The sequence below is a fragment of the Sylvia atricapilla genome, chromosome 1 (genome assembly GCF_009819655.1).
Source record: "Sylvia atricapilla isolate bSylAtr1 chromosome 1, bSylAtr1.pri, whole genome shotgun sequence".
Taxonomy (NCBI): Eukaryota; Metazoa; Chordata; class Aves; order Passeriformes; family Sylviidae; genus Sylvia; species Sylvia atricapilla.
This window is the reverse complement of record NC_089140.1, coordinates 49,662,479-49,680,178: the sequence shown is the minus strand read 5'-3', so window position 1 is coordinate 49,680,178 and position 17,700 is coordinate 49,662,479. Positions and strand designations below refer to the sequence as shown.

Sequence of the window (17,700 nt, the reverse complement as noted above, 5' to 3'; positions counted from 1 at the left end):
AGTCATTTGATGGAGCTGCAGATACCAGGGCTCTGCTCAAATCACCAAGAGAACAAGTACTAGAAGCTGCTGAACAGAGATGAGGTCACCGAGTTAAAACTAAGCTATGACACAGCCTGCAGATTTCAGCGTGTGCTGCTACTGAACTCACCAGCCTTTGCCCCTCCTGGAACTCTGACAGAGGGACAACATGCTGTGGGAGCTGTTAAAGGGCCCAAATGGCCGCAGGCTTTTTGCCCCTAAAACTCAAGTTTCTGTAAGACCCCATATAAATAATGATCTATTCTGTTTGCACAACACAAATGAAATTAGGCTGTTGAATGCTGGCAACCACCAGCTGGTTTTCAATGTAGCTGTTCATCTTGTCTGTCAGAATAAGCTCCAACAGGCAATCATTGGAAGTTGGGTTTACTATTGATCAAGTTTCAAAACTGAACATCATTTTGGCTGCCAGTTTTCCTTTAAGATGGCACAAGCTTTCTCACCAGCAGTATTGAATTAGTGTCCCTCAATACTGCAATGCAAATACATGCATTTGATTGTTTCTGCCATCAGCCTGCAAACTCAACAATATCAAAGAGATGTCAGAATTAAAAGAAGGGTGACAAAGGAGAAGTAGGACCATACATGAAGACTGTATTCAATGTGGTAGTCTCCTAACAAGTTACTCAGTGAGGTATATAATTTGTCACATGCAGTCTGGACTCACACATTCCTACTGTTTTACCTTAACCATATCCATCTTTTATCTTCTGTTGCCTAGGTTTTTAAATTATTTCAAATGGATTTTGGAAAACCTAGAAATATATGACACTTTTCTGTTATTTATTTCTGCTGATACGCTGAGAAAAACTACACTAAATTTAAAGGACATTAATTCCTTTTGCAGCTGTTGTTTACTTTTTGTGAAGCACTATATTCCATTCAACTTGCCTCTTTGCCACATTTTAGCATGTTGTCAAAGCTTCTTACCACTTCCAGTCACTCCTGAGGTTTTCCTGTTAAGATTTCTACATTGTTCTACAAAAATTTTACAGGTTGTTACTACTGAAGAAAACCTAAAAGTGTTAGCAAAAATATTCCATAGTGGGCATTAATTCTACCAGACCTACCTCAAACTGACATGCTATTTCATAGAGTCAGAGAATATTCTCAATTGGAAGGGATCCATCAGGATCACTGAGTCTGACTCCTGCCCCTGCACAGGACACCCCCAAGAGTCACACCATGTGCCTGAGAGCATTGTCCAAATGCTTCTTTAGCTCTGTCAGGCTGCTGCTGTGACCACTTCCCTGGGGAGCCTGTTCCAGTGCCAAATCACCCCTCTGGGTGAAGAACCTTTTCATGATATCCAACCCAAACTGCTCCTAGCTCATCTTCAGGCCATTCCCTCAGGTCCTGTCACTGTCACCGCAGAGCAGAGATCAGTGCCTGCCCCTTCTCTTCCCTCACAAGGAAATTGCATACTGCTATGAGGTCTGCCCTCAGTGTCCTCTTCTCCAGGCTGAACAGACCAAGTGACCTCAGCTACTCCTCACACAGCTTTCCCTCCAGACCCTTCACCATCCTGGCCTCCTCTGGCACTCTCTAATGACTTCTTTATGTTTTGGTGCCCCAAACTGCACTGAACGCTTGAAGTGAGGCCACAGCAGTGCAGAGCTGAGTGGGACAATCGCCCGCTTTAACTGGCTGACAATGCTGTGCATTTACATCTGAGCTGCTATTTATGCCTTTCTCCTTTCTGCTATATGCATAACAGCTTATTATCCCATCAGCTTCTTTTTCCACTGCCTTCCTTCTCTTATCTCGGTAAATCTGAATAAATTTTCATTTATCCAAGTTCACCAAATAATTTTATCACCACTAGCTGGGACGGTAGATGCATGAGTTAAGGCCAAAATCAGCTTTCAGAGTCAGGGCACAGCCTGAGAGATTAAATATTTATTTCTTCTGCCAGGATTGAAAATGATAAAACAAGTAAATCACAGAAAATGCCTAGAATGGCACACAAAGTATTTTTAAAAACCAGAGCAGTTTAACTATATGACCCTTGCAGCAAAGAATGCCACAAGTAACACAAACAATTTCCTTCTGTTAAACTTTAACAAGAGTTCCTTCTGGAGTTTTTCAGTTTGTATTGTTGCTTTTTCTTCTCTTCTGACAACTTACACCTGCTATGCTTTGTATACCTGCGCTCATTTTAAGTCTCAGGTCTACCTATTTCTACAAACCAACTTTAGATAGTCCATTACTTCAGACTTAGAAAAAAGCATTAAGCAAAAAAGAATCTTTACTGAGGCAACGTTATCAGTATTGGCAAAAATTCTGTTACTGAAGTCTCTGAGGATAGAAAGAGATTAAACCTAGGCAGCAATATCTTCCTCGTTTCCTCAGAAACCTTTCCAGCTCAGGCAGCAGCATTGAACAGCTGTCATTAGAAAGGAGGGAGGGAAAGAGCTGCCTTTGCAATTAGGGCATCTCTGTTCTGGGCAGGATGCACAGGAGAGAAAAGCATCCCACAGGGGCTCCTACAGGGCCGGCCATAGGGCCAGCCTGACAGGTCCATGTGGTCAAGGGGACACTTATAAGCAGGCTCTCTGAGAGAGTCTCAGTGCTCCCCTCCTCAACATAAAGTCCAGGCCAGTTTAATCAAAAGCAATTTCAAACATTAATGTGCTTCTTGGGGTCTCTCCAGAAGCTAACTAAGAAAAGCATTAGTGGGATTAATGACACATACTGTTCATCATCAGTAGCAGAGATGAAAAAAACAAACGCTTTTTTTCACATGATCTATCCATGGGTTTATCCAGGTGTCAGTCTCAGGAACATCGGAACAGTCTTAAAGGCCAAAGAGTTTCAAGAAGTGTATTAAACCCAAAAGAAAATCAGAAGACTGTGAACAAATGTTCATGTCATCTTCTGAACTTGTTTAAGCTCTAGGCTAGGTTTTTTACAGAACCAGAATAACTAGAATCAAGCAGAAACCGAAGAAGTCTGGACTTTCTCTACTCTGAGTTAAAAGCACTGCATTTCTAGGCATCATACAGTGAAGTGCACACGGCCAGCAAGCAGATGGTATTCTGAATCACAGCCTAGATTGAGCCTTCACTCAAGCACAGATCACTTCAGGTAAAATGAATTCCCACTACTAATAAACTCAAGCACTAGCTAGCCAGGACAGTAAAAAAACTAAAAAACTAAAAGCCTGCATACATTTTTACCTTTTTTTTTTAATGGAAACTTTGGAGAACCTAATCAAAAAGATGAAAAAAGTCACAGCTTAAATCAGTTATGACCTTTAGCTGTCACCATTAACTATAGAGGAAACCAAAGAAAACTTAGGGATTTTCTGAGGTGCTGCAGGAAGTTAGCATTTTTGTTACATTTGAAAATACAAAAGCAGCTATTACGGAGAAAAAAATAATAGACTGTCCTCTAAAAGCCTTTTCCAAAAAAAGAAAAAAAAGAAACAGTCAGCATTTTATTGTTAAAGAAAATCCTACAACAATCCAACCCAGCTTTTCCTGAGGTACATAAGCTTTAGAATGAAAAGGCAGTATCAGACAAAACACCTGACTTGCATTTAGATGCAACAAGGCATCCTTGAGACAAGACATCTCTCACATAAATAGAAAAGCCTGCTTTCCTTTATCTGAGGAACTCGGTTTCTTGAGTTATTTTTTGATTTAATTTCCAGGTTTTCTCTAACACTATAGCTTGGCCATTTTTTAAGACAAGACATGGAACAGATAATTTTGAAGGTCTTTTCCAACCTATTTATTCTCAGTTTTAAGTTTAGTTGTTCTGCAAGCATTTTTAATCTTGAATCCTCAGCAGAATGTGCCATTAGTCTCAACATTTCAATTAAATTAATAAAAATAGAGTATAAAATTCACTGAGGCCCTAAAACCTGAAGAACCAGCATTTTTCTACATGTTATATAGCCATGGTAGCTCATGCTAATACAGTTCTTGGTCTGATCTTCAAGCTTGGTCTGATCTTCAAATGGTCTGAGTGTGCCTTCCATTCCCTTGTCCAGATAATGAATAAAAATATTAAGGAGAACTAGCCCCAATGCTGAGTCCTGGAGAATATCCCTCACCACCAGTCACCAACTGGATTTAACTCCACCAACCATCAACCTCTGGGCTTAGCCATCCAGCCAGTTTTTAAGCCAGTGAAAAGTGTACCCATCCAGGATATAGCAGCCACACTTGCATGCTTCATTATAACAATGAATTCGATAGAGCACTTAAATTAGTCTTGAGGATATTAATTCAAATGCTCTTCCAATACTTCTTGAAACTACCTGGTAAAAAATTCAAATACTTGAAATTTGTTTTATATGTTAGCATATGGTGCTAGAACTATCTTCCAAAAATATTTTTGCCCAGTGGTTTCTTTTCACAGCAAGATAAATTTGAAACTACTATTAAACATATAAACACATTTACATATGGAGCTTTTGTGTGTAAAATGTGCATCTCTATTGAGAGTTAGACATATATGTACATATACAAATATAACCTGTGTTTGGTCATTAAAACTGTTAATTACATTTCCTTTAATTTTCAGGGAAGTAAAATATTTTGCAATATCTTGTCAGACTGTATTGTAAAAGCTAATGTCAATATAGTTATATAACAGACTAATGGACAGTTCAATATCTGCAAAAATTAAATTCATGGTATAATACTGCACAGTGAAACTCAAGCAGATTCTCTATACCTTTACTGTATTTTTTTCTTTTGACGATAACAGGAGGGCCATGTTATATTCACTTGTTTTAGAAAAGTATGAGTAGACACTCTTCCCAGAAATCTTATCATGCAGACACATATGACCATAATTCTAATAGTCTCTTTTATTTTGGCTATAAATTATTATTATAATTATTAATGCAATCACCTGGGAAAAGAGACTGTGATACAGTAATTATATACTCTTATGTAACATCTCTTTTAATCACAGAACAAGCAGTAGTTTTAAATACCAAGAGACATAACACTCAAACATTGCTTAATTTTTCCCAGAACACAGACACATTCTTATGAAAGAACACATACCCTGGTATTTATTGCTTCTAAAGTATTTTCAAGGATCTCAAGTGAAAGTACTAAAAGAAAAATTCCAAATTTGTGTGTCTAGACTCCCAAAACTGATGCCAGCTGCAGAGCATGCTCAATGTGGTTAATCATAAAAGGCTAACACCTTAGAAGAAATTTAGTGCAACATTAGATGGTTGCCTAGGAAACTGAATTAAGGCTCTTATCAAGCATTATTCTTCAATCCAAAGATCACTAACGTGCTCTTTGAAATACTGGAAAATATCTGCCCTACAACTGTTGTACTGATTTTGCCCAAATGTAATTTATGGCATATATGTAGGTTGCAAAGACAGAAGTAGTAATAAAGCATTCATGTTTTTCCCTTCATAGCAGAAGCCTGTAATGCTTAAGGGGGCGAATACTCACTGACATGAGCTGTTCTCTACGCTTAAGGAAATCTATCCCCATCAAAACAGAACAGGAAATTAAATGGGGATGAGGTGTGAAAGGTGGAATATGTTTTCCCATATTGCAGTTGGATAACGTATTATTATACTTTCATCATTTACTGAGATCTGAATCACAAATAAAAACATCTCAGGGTCATCAAAATGCAACCCTCTTTATTAAAAGAAAAATGTATTTAAGGTTGCAGGTATGTTATGAGTGAAAGCAGCTATAAAAATGAAACTTCACCTAGAAAAGAGGATGCACTGTATTTTAAAAAAAGGGAGGGAATAAAGCAGATAGGTATTTTACATCTATCTTCCTTCGCTATAGTCATGGTGCAATCCCCCCCCCCTTTGTTTTTTTGAGAACACAAGTACCTACAATAGCTTAGTGCAATGTATGAGAAGGTAACTATAGTTGGAATATTTCAAATAATTGACTTGCCTGGAAAATTTCTGTTATGTTTGCCTTCCAAAAATAATATACTCACATTTGTTAAACCAAACTAGAGAAAGTAAAAGCCAACCTTATAAAATACTACTAAGATGACCTGCAGGGCCCTAAGAACTCGTTACTTAGCTGAACTACTTTGCTTACAAATTTCCTAACATTTTCAAGCTTGATTCCATGTTTTTTGTTTTCTCCTCATATCACCTGAACACACTGCACATCTGCAATATACGATTATATGCATCATTGACAATATTCAGATCAAAGAATCACTTAACTGGACATAACCAAGCTACAAAAAAACTCAAACAACTAAAATGGCAGTTGGCATAGAATATGTGACTCTTGTCAAATGCATAGCTATGGATATGGATTGTATGAAGTTCAACAAGGCCACATACTGTGTGCTGCATTTGGGTCACAACCACCCCACATAGTGCTACAGGCTGAAGAAGTGATTGGGAAGTCAAATAAAAAAAGGAAGTGGTACCTCACAAGCCTATAAGAGCTCTCTGCAAACAGCTGTGCAGAAGGTAACTCAGCTAACAGAGTGTAACTGGACTTTCACACAGTTCTCAAGAACGGGTCTTGCCCTAATGATAAAGCCATGGAGCAAAGACACTGCCCTGGAGAGCCGGCCCTAAATCCACCATCACTGCATAGGAAACAGGCTGTTGAAGTAGACACTCTTATCCATGTATTCAGTCAATTTTCAGGAAGCAGCTATGCAACAAAGAAATCTATTATTAATAATTTCAAAAGTAACAGATGACAAATAAAAACAAATACAATTATGCCACAATGAACACATGGTGCCTCCCTATGGTATGACAGATATGGCTTCCTCAACTCCAATGCACCACAACAGAAAGGTACTGAAAGGGGAAACAGTTATATATCAGAAACAGCTCCACTGTGTCTCTGAGCTGGGGCAGGGATAACAGAGGACAGGCATGGAAGAGATCCATAAATAGAAACTGGCAGTCAGGAAGGTAAGAAAGGTTGGCTCACCTCTCTAACACAAGATCTAGCAAGCACCAAGTTTTTCAGGCAACTAGTCCAAAAGAGTTTTGCACACTTAAGTATTTCTACAGAACACTGTGAAAGTCAAATATCTATGTGGGTCAGAAAGTAAACAGATAAAGCTGCAGGAAAATGAAGTGACAAGGCAGACACCGAAGATACCACGTGCCTCAGCTGGCCCTAACCTGCAAGACTGCTGACAACTTCTACTGATGAAGGAGTTATCACTGCCAGTTTCTCCTGTCCTTACTTTCTTCTCAGGCATCTGCAACCAAATCACTGTCAAATACAAGTCTTTGGTCTGACTCACAGGAGTCAGATTACATTAGAAGACAAATCTACAGTCAGAAGAACATGATTTAGGAAACTCCTGATTCTTTGAGTTTTCTTGAAGGAAGCAATTTTCTGGTTAACCAATATGCTTTTAATTACGCTTATAAGCTGTGGACTATACAACCCCCAGACAGACACAATAGTGTTTTTATATTACTACTTCACTGAAAAAAACCTGAAAATTACTCTGATCTTGTTACGAAACTTGGATAGAGAGCTACCAACTGAGGAGAATTCCTATCACTCTTTTTAAAAGTGACCTAAAATACTGTTTTCTGCCTTCACTGAGACTAAGATTTCAGCGTCTGTTAGGTTTGTTTATACAGAAGTTGATCATGAACAACAGTAATCTGCATATTCTAGAGGTCTTGATTCTGGAGATGCTCTGAGGATCAATTTCAGTTGAAATACTACTTATCTTAACTAATGAATACTTCTGCAATATACAGCTTCAGATGTTCCATGTGTTCAACAGTCACCCAGTGTCACTACTCTCTCTTTTATTTTTTTTAATATAAATACAACTGAAATTTATATCTTCAATTTGCCCATAATCTCAAACTACTCAACTACTGTGACAAGAAAAGCCCAAACCAACAATAGGATTTTCAAACTGTTCTCAGATAGTTCATACTTAAAAAAACAGAGAAAACTGAATTAGCTTCCCAATCTTTCTTTAATAATGTTACTGTAATTTTTGGTTTTACAGAGTCTTAAAATAAAAATCAAAACTCAGCCAAACTCTGGAGCAAAACAGTGTTTGTAGCTACAAATGGAGACTATTCAGAAATCAATACTGTGCACAGCACAATATGCCTCCAGTTCCCTTACACTGCTCCAATACAAAACTACCAGCCAAAGTAAAACTCTCAGCAACAAAACAGATTTAAATTCTGTAGCACTCTACTGCAGTAGTTCCACAGAATACTGAAATACACTTTCAGTTAGTTAGCAGCTTGTTATAAATTACGCTTTGTATTCTGAACTTTGAAATTTTATTTCAAAGCCCTTGAATACAAAACCAGACATGTAAAGAAGAGGAAGCTTAAAATTTTGACAATTTGAGATTTCTGGGGGTCAGGGAACATGATGTAACTTATCTCAAGCAAATTTTGAGAAAGGACATGAACTAGAAACTTCTGTTAAAAACAGCCAGTGTTATAACACCAATGTTAATGTCCTAATAATGTCCTAATATCACTATCTCTTTTCAAAGACAGCAGCAAAATGAGTTGAGTAGTGTAGTTTACTTGTACCTCCCAGAAAAAAGGTCTTCCACTCCAGCACATGTAGATCCATTAATCTGAAATTCACTTGAGTAAACATTTCCTACAGGAATAACAGTCAGTACTTCTTTTCATCCCATAAAAACTTTAGACTGCTAAAAGCTACACTACAGTAAAGTTATCTAACAGGAGGTGGACCACATAACCATCTGAGACTACAGGCCTCAGCAAACAAAGCTCTGATTAAAGTGATCTGCAAATAAAACTTTCCATCTTTAACACAAGTTAAAGATAATATTTGTGTTTCAATGTAAATTTTAGATTACTGTCTCAGGGAGTGGTAAGTAACCATACAGCATGGAACTAATTACTGGAAAGGCAGTCCTGGAACCTTTAAAAAAATCCCAACCACCACCTAAGAAATCAGTGACAAATGAATACTGAAAGCTACTACACAATTATTTCAATTCCAACACCAGCAAAATGCCTGCCAGTACATTATAATTATAATAAGCACATTATAATCAAGAAGTTTTCAACATGTTCCACTTCAGCTGCTAAGAGAGGAGGGGGAAGTGTCTTTTGCTGTTTGATCTTAAGAAAAAAGGTTGTATTTCACTTACCAGTTCCTATATATGGTTTAAAGCGTCCTGATAGTCTGTCAACAAAGGCACCTAAAACATCTAATCCCAGCAGCGCTACCTGTTGAAACAAAAGCATTGGATATAATAAACCAGGATCAATGAAGAATGTTTTAGAATATATTGCAAATAACTTAGTTTTTCAGCATACTTGCATTTATAAGTGTATCTTAGAGATATATGAAAGTTTCAGTTGAAAAGCTAACAATTCCTTCAAAGTTTCTATCAAGACAAACTTAACAGAATATATTTGGAATGGATTAAGTTTATTTACATATACCAGAGCAAAACAGAGTTTTCAATTCTTGCCTTAAAACAGAAGAAAATAAGTATTAGAAATCCAGTGTTTCCGTAATTTCAACTACAAAACCCAAACAAAGACATGGTTTAGAAGTTTTCCAGATGCTAAGAGCTCACTCCAACAGTATACTTCTGGCTACTTAGCTCATCCACTAAGGTCATTACATCATTTTCCAAACTCCCAAAAGAAAATAACTCCTGAAAGAAAAAAAGCTAATTCTACTTTCTCTAGTGGTCCAAACTAGACCATTTGTCCACCTGCTTGTTAAGTTAGGGAAGCCTAATTTTTGATTTGTTAAAAAAAACAATAAAGAACCCTCGTCAAACCAAAAAAAAAAAAAAAAGAAAAATTAAACCAAAACCAACTCAACCCACAACAACAACAACAAAAACCCCAACCAAAAACCAAACCAAAAGAGAAAAAAAAAAAGGAAATACAAAATACTACTGGACTTTTGAGTAATTTCCCATCCAAGAACAGAAGCCAGATGAGACAACAATATCCACTAATATAGAAACAAAAACACAAACAGAAATTATCAGTTAGACTAAACTATTTTAAGAAGTTGGGACACTTCTTTTGCTGTTTACTATCTGCATATTGTTCCAAGATGCCCTTCTGTATTTCCTACAACAGCCCATAAGGAATACCAGAACCTGCATTTTCACAATTTGCAGTTACCTCAATTTGCTGCTGCCCATGAAGGTGCAAAAGGAACAACCTCCTCAAGCTTGGGCATTCCTTACAGCTTTTCCTTCTCTTTATTTCTACTAAGACACGCACTGCACATTTTTCCCCCATGAACTCATGACTAGAATTCCTCTCCTTTATTAGCTGTTTATTTTCATAGAATTTGGATGGATCTGTATTTTTTGGAACCCTCTGTTTCCTTAAGATACCTATCTTTCACAATTGTCCACATTAGGCAGCAGGCCAAAAAAAAATTTGACTGGATGTGCATGTGATACACATGGCCCACGCACACAGCATCATATGAGCCTTGTTTCCGTAGGAAAGTAGACAAATAAGGTCCCCATAAAACCTAGGGAGAGAAGCAACTACGCAGTGAAGCTGGTTTTAATAAATTCAGTATTAGCACAACAGATCTTCTTTTAAAAAGGAGATTAAAACTTAGCTCGCCATTAGTACAACTTACCTGGATACAAGTCTATTACATACTAAAACACAGGATAGCATATGTAAGTGGATGGCATCACTGGCTTAAATTAATATACTGCCAACAAGTAACCCTCATCTACAGATTAGGAAAACAGAATACCATAACTAGTAACTTACTCAGACCAAAAAAAAAAAAAAATTAGCTTTTATGGTAATGTCAAGGCTTTTCGCAAGGTTTTTTCTTTAATGTTATTTTCCAGATTATCAAACAATATGAAACCATAGCTCCAAAAGCTCCATCTAAAAACCTGCGTCTGAAAGAAATAAATTCCTTCTGGATCCATTGTTTTTCTATGCATCTGTTTCCCAACTATGAACCCCACCTGAGACTTGCACTGACAGTTTTAAGGCACCTTTCCATGCATGTGTTTTGCACAAACAGGAGCCTTTTCTAGTGTAAAGATACTTTTCAAAAAGTTTCCCTCTTCTCTGCACATTTGATTATCTTTGCAAAATCTGTCTTGAAGACTTCTATCCTCATGAAGAACAGCAACTCAGAAACTTAAGAGGAAAGCACACACACATGAGCTTTACCTTGTGAAAAGTCCTCTGTGGCCTGCAACTTGGAAAAGGTAACAGGTATGAAAAGTCTTGGTAACTGGAGAGTTAGAATGTGTGGACGCAAGCTGAAGTAAGGAGAAACTGCTCTAGCTACAAAATTTGCTTTCATTTCACATTATAAAACAAGTCAGCTGAACCACACAACTACAGAGGATAGCAAGTGAACTACCACCTGCTGGTTTTGTAAATGAGTTTTAATATTTCTCTGTTCTAACACACAATGCTCTAAGCTTCAGCATGTCCTGGTAGGTATCATCTGTGCAGTAGTCAAACAGCCCTTAGGAAAGAGTCCTCAATTTATATGGGGTCACATAAACAGCATTCCAAAAAACAAAATGTAATTGTAACTAGAGGCAGAACTTAGAGGTTCTGCAGAAGACCTGGAACAACGAGGTTCCAGGTTCTGAGGCACTATTTATGTGCACTATATGTGGGACCATTTACCAACACAGGCTCTCCACTATCAATAGAAAAACCTTTCACCAGCATCACTGCTCTTTCCCCAACAGCTCCAATGAAGGATGAATGCCTTCTGGGATTAAAATCAACGGATTTGTTTCTTACTCTGCTTTCATTAGGCCTTTTGCTTGCTGTCTAGAAAGAGCCTTTGTATGTTGAGACTGATTCATCAGCTCACCATTGTTTGAAGCGTTTAAACAGTGCTTTTTCAAGTTCATAGGGGAAAAGAAATTTAGGCTCATTCGAACTGGAGTTGGTTAGCCGCTATTCTTTAACAAGCCAAATATTAAGCCCATCCTTGACTTCTCAAATCACTATAAAGTTGCCAAACCAACTGAGAAATGTTATCTGTTCTGGATAAAAAAAGACCAGACTTTTTAGTGAAATCAAGATGTTCCAACCAAAACCCAATTATGAATAGAACCAGTGATGAGCAATTGAGCCTATTCTTGCCCTGCAGCTTGCTCCTTTTCCAGCTTTCCTTCTGCACACTTCGCAGCACTGCCCCTGCTCTTTTGCGGACAACTTCCAAGCACCTAAATTTTTGCTAGAAAAAGAAATACTGTTCTTCAAACCATACCTGGATAATCATGCAAGCTTACTGTTATTTTCCCTGTGATTCTGTAATTTTCCATCTCTGTGGGGGACATCTAGGGGTAGGACACTACCAGGAAAACATCTCCACTTGAATAAGTTGCCAAATAACCTTAATACAAATGTCCTTGGAATTGTTCATAGAATCTGTGAACTGTACATTGAAATATGGATTCTGTAGATCAGGATCTGTGAACTAGTCATGAGAATCTAGTGGGGGAATTATAGAGGTCACTATCTGGAACTTCGAAGAATGAAGTTAAGGCATTGGACTTCCTGTCACCATGGGGACAGCTGTGGTATCACTAACAATTACTGACAAACAGGATACTGCATGCCAAACAACTACGCCCTGCAAGAGCAAGCATTGTTCCAGCGCTGCACGGCTGGAACAAGGTATATGTAAAAACTTTGTGATTTTTTTTTAAAGTATTGTCATACAAGACCCAAGATACACTTTCTTAATTCTCATAATCTCAAGAACCTTACAAGCAGCTCAACATGAAACAAAAATAATTATGTTCATGCAGTATCTTATGCTTCACTTTTTCAGGTTTTGTGTTCTTAGTTCTCTCTACTCATCTTTCAGGACACACTTCTGCTCCCCTATTCCGTATTTCTTGCTCCCTTTACTGCTTCCCACTCCAATTCTATCTACTTCCCTCATTCTGCTGAGATCTACCTATATTTCATTCCCTCCCTCAACTCAAAAGCTTGCAGGCACACTAAAGCATGCCCTTGGCCCCATGAGTAGAAGGACACTTCCAAATTCTTGGGTCATTTCTTCAACCCATGTGGTCCTTCAGTGCCAGCCATGACATCTTCATACTCCAGTCTCACGGCCACTCAGCAACAGTTGGACAGCTGCCTCTGCCGACAGAAGCCAGAACTGCACTCCCAGCTGCTAAAGCTACCACATTTATCATCTATACTTAAGATATTTTAGCTGACAAGAACGCATTATTTTCATTCTCTTGCTCATTTCACCTTCAAGGGCACTAATGACACTTCCCATTCCGATAGTATGATTTTTTTAACATATATCACATCACATTGCAAGGAGAGAGCAGAGTCGCTTGTGTCTAATCAAGCCTTCAAGCTCAACAATTGGAGTCCAAGTTCATTAGCAAATGCAGAGCCTCCTCTACCTAAAAACACAAGGCTACTGCCTTCAAAATGATGTTTTGCAACTATACTTTGCATTATAAGGAGATACTCTCCTAAGCATCCAACCTTGCTATCGTTAAAACCACCTATCAGCTAGGTGTTGTTGAGGTTGTTGAGACAACCTCATTGTCTCAAAAGGGGTATAGACCATCAAACTTCTGATAACCTTCCCTTCACAATTCTCCTCTGATGGCCATCTACAGAACATTACACCATCACAGAAGATTGCAGATAACCACACTACCAGAGGATTGCTCCCCATATTTCATTTTGATTTAATCATGAATCACCCATATTCACCTAGAGAGTGACAAGTGTATTTCTGCACTGAAAAGGCTTGGTTTCTCCATGGGACCTTTCAACAGGCACAATTCTTGGATGTCCCTGTTATGTTGACCTCTCCTGTGTACTGCAGCCAGAGCAAGCGAGTGTAGCGCTCTCATAAAAATTTTAGAGGTTATTAAAAAAAAACAAAAGGGAAATATGTTTTAATGCCCTTTCTCCAAGTTGGCAACTTTAGCATCCTATCATTTCAGCCTGCATTAATTAAGAAACATTTAGCCAATTCTGAAGAACACACTGATGTAACACTCAGAATGATCACTGGAAAATTCAGACTGCAAGTGTGATCTCCAAAGTGTTCTGTATTATGTGGACGATACAGCATGCTAAAATTTGTGTACTGCCTCCAGCTTGATCCTTTACAGAAACATCTCCAGTTTACTTCACATGTGGATTAAACATTCTTCCTTTATCTACTGTAATAACTTTCTCATAAATACTGTCCCAGGACTGTGAGCAAAATCCAGAAGTATATGATGCAGCAGCACCTGCCACTGTAAGCCCTTTTTCTTTTTTTTTTTTTTTAAGATTATCTGGCTAAAACTTTATTTGCTGCATTGGAGAAAGATTCAAAACAGAGCCCCTTTACAAGCAGGGTTCAGTGGGAAAACAATGAGATGTATGGTATTTCTCTTTAGAATAAATAATTAATTAAAAAAAACATGAACTTTTTTCCCCAAAGAAAACCGCAGTCGAAAGCCATTCTAAGCACATTGATGGTGCAAAACAAAGAAACACTTTATTTTAGGACTCAGTTATTTTATAATAATTTCATTCTTTCTGTGCCCAAGGTCTCTTATTTCCTTTCCCATTTCCTCTTATTTAAATTGTATCAAACATACAGTGACCTCCCCCCTTCATTCTCTGCTACTTACTCCCACCCCTGCACCAGCTGCTCTGCTGTGGGAAGAGAAGCATCCATGCAGCTGAACAGCAGCCCACTTAAGAAACCAGCCCAACAAATGAACCAGAGGAGGTATCCTCTCAGCTGCATCTCCTCCCTGAGCCTGTTAGCCCTGCAGCCCCAGAAGCATTCCCATCAGAGCAATGCAGACATGATGCACCAGCACCGCTCCTCAGCCAGGGACAGAAACCACTGCATCAGCAGCGCTGCTAAGATCACTCTGCTCACACGCGCTGACTGCTGCGAGCTCTGCTCTGAAGGATGCACTTCTCTAACACACTGCAGAGAGCTCGGAAAGGCTCTCCACCCACACCAAAGTCAATCAAACAGCAGGCTAAAAGTGATGGTCCTGTTATCCCTCTCGCCCTGCAGACATATTTCATCTGGTGCAGTTAAACCTCCTGTAACGTGAATCAAATCAGCTCCCTGAAACACTGGAAGATGAATTCAACATTGACAAAAAGCTAATTGCCTCAAGAACAACAGTGAGAACAGAACAGCTGGACACATGAGCAGCAGAGCTGCTGTTTCAACAGTAAGTACAGGTAGGCTGGAGAACACAAACTGAAGTTGATTGCAAAATAAGTGAGAACTGTCAATTCCACCTCTGGAGGAGATGCCTAAGACTCTGAGACTATATTCCCCATTCCCAATTAAAGACCAGACAAAATTAGTTTTAATCAAAATGATTAAAACTTTTTGCAAGTGACCCTTGTCTTCAGAAGACCTATTTGATTATTTGGTTAATATTGAATTGTTAACATAATGTATCATGAGCAGAACATAAATAATACATGAAAAAAAAAAAGTAATTATTTCTCAAGACGGAATCAAATAATTTGATTTGAAAACTAAAACTGGCTTCATATATGGACAGGTCAAACCACATTTTCATTATATAGAAAAAAAAAAGTCGTTCCCACACAGCCAAGATCAAACAAAACTTGAAGAGACAAAAAGAATGAAATTTAGCAAAGAACTCATTTCTTCTTCAACAAAGACATTTAAATTACCACTGTTTGCTAACAAAGACTAAGGAAATACCAAGATCTACACAGTAACTGAAAAACAAAGGTTTAGCTGAGTCCTCCTCATTTATTCTTTTTCTCTGTCCTGCATGTTAGTTCTACAACTCACTATGGCATTTGCCTTTTGTGTAGCATATATTGGCTCATGTTCAACTTCAGATCCAAAACAACCCACACATTTTCCTCCTAAGGTCTGATACTCAATCACACGCCCCACATCCTGCATTTGTGCATTCAGTTATTTGTTATCAAATGTGCCACCTCACGTTTTTGATCTCTGAACTCTTTTTTCCAGATCTCATTATCTCCATTTTGTTCCATAAGTTTAAATAGTACCTTCCACCTCACAGACACATGTGCAGCCAGCCAGGTTTTAACTACTGCCATCTCTTTGCAAGTACTTGAGACAAGCATCCTAACCACTTGTCTTGACCTATTTGCAAAATCTTCAAATTTGCAAAAGTTCAAATCTTCCCTTCCTTTCTGGAAATTGAAAGCTCCTCCTGATGGCCTTCTGTTAAACTACAGATAAACCAAAACAAATACTTATTAAACCAAGGAAATACAAAAATGCAACTCCAACATTACTGGTATTTTCGTATCTTTTTGGTATTTGGTATGGAGACAAACCAACCTCAGAAAAACCTCACTCTTCAAGACACATAGAATAAGAGATAATTCTAAGGATTTGCCTAAAAGAAACAGTTTATCCATGCTATAGAAAGAGAGAGAGTGAAATCAGATTTTCTTCTTCCCACGACAAACAATCTGCTGCTCTGGCATAAAACTAGTGATTATTAATACTTTCCTTCTGCAGCTGAAGAATAAAACAAGCAAAGATATTGACCACAAACATGACATCCAAAGGTGACTCGCAGCCACAAACATTCTTGATTACTCTTCTCATATAAAATTAACTTGAGAAACTACCACCATTTTTGTAATAGGTTTTTGTTTGTTCTGATCAGGTGTGATTTGTTCAAAGAACCAAAAAGCAGCTTTATTACTCAAAAATAATTTTAACGTGGGTAATTGTTCAATTTTGATGTTCTTAAAAGACTCCACAGCATGCTAACAGCAAGAGTTGATTTGTAAATATCCACTTCAACAGCAGTATTTCCCTATTCCACATCTCTTCAGCAGAAATTCAAAGCAGATTTCCAGATTACTTGAGTCAGACATAGAACAGTTTGAGTCACCAGACTGCACAGTTAGATAATCTTGTAATTATTTCAAGTGACTACTAAGTATGAGAGAAACCTAACAGATATGTTAAACAAAACTCAGGTATACAAAGATGAAGTTCCAGGCTAACCTAGTAACACCAGCAAATATCTATCAGCAGTACCACCCTCAGAATGAGTAACTAATTTACTGTTTGAAGTTCACCTCAGAGTCCAAACACAAACAATAGCACTGTTCCCATCTCCTCAGATGGCTAAGTATTGCAGTTTGAGACCAAAAACCAGCAGAATAATGCTATCACTCAATTCTTACTACTTTGCATTCAATTTACCTACTCCTATTCCTCACAACCTTGGGAAAACAGTTGAGGGAGGGGGGGATAGGGATTGACATACACCCAAAACCCGAAATCTCTGCAATGTAGAAGGAGACAGATTAGACCAAACCAATACAAAATAAACCAGATCACCAAGCAAACAATTTTCAGTTTAGTGAAGAATTCTTTCATTCCAGTGAGATTAAAAAAAAAAAAAAAAAAAAGTTTAAATTACACACATCTTCTGTGAACTCCTTGACGTTGCAATGCTTTTGAGTCTTTGTAATTTATCACTGCATAGACATCGTAAATGAAGTCCTCCTAAATCAGCATTGAATCGTCCTCTTCAGGTCATTCCCTATGTTCTGTAACCATTTTTCACTACAACTCTGAACCGCCTGCAGATGAGTCAACACATTCTTAATCCCACCTTTTTGTTCTACCAGTAATTCAGGCTAGTAATTGTGCTTTCCACTTCAACGAGACAGGTGAA

General features: G+C 38.1%; 2 protein-coding genes across 17 annotated transcripts in view; one reads left to right on the top strand and one right to left on the bottom strand.

Moving 5' to 3' along the window:
* Window positions 1-17,700, top strand: part of FBXL2 (F-box and leucine rich repeat protein 2) — a 411,994-nt gene that overhangs the window by 230,172 nt on the left and 164,122 nt on the right. The window lies entirely within an intron of this gene.
* CLASP2 (cytoplasmic linker associated protein 2) overlaps window positions 1-17,700 on the bottom strand; it is a 140,839-nt gene that overhangs the window by 119,061 nt on the left and 4,078 nt on the right. For all 16 annotated transcript variants that reach the window (XM_066322207.1, XM_066322240.1, XM_066322220.1 and 13 more), the window contains exon 2: window positions 9,154-9,232. In XM_066322207.1, the coding sequence (XP_066178304.1) occupies window positions 9,154-9,232 (79 nt within the window). The remainder of the gene's footprint in view (window positions 1-9,153; window positions 9,233-17,700) is intronic.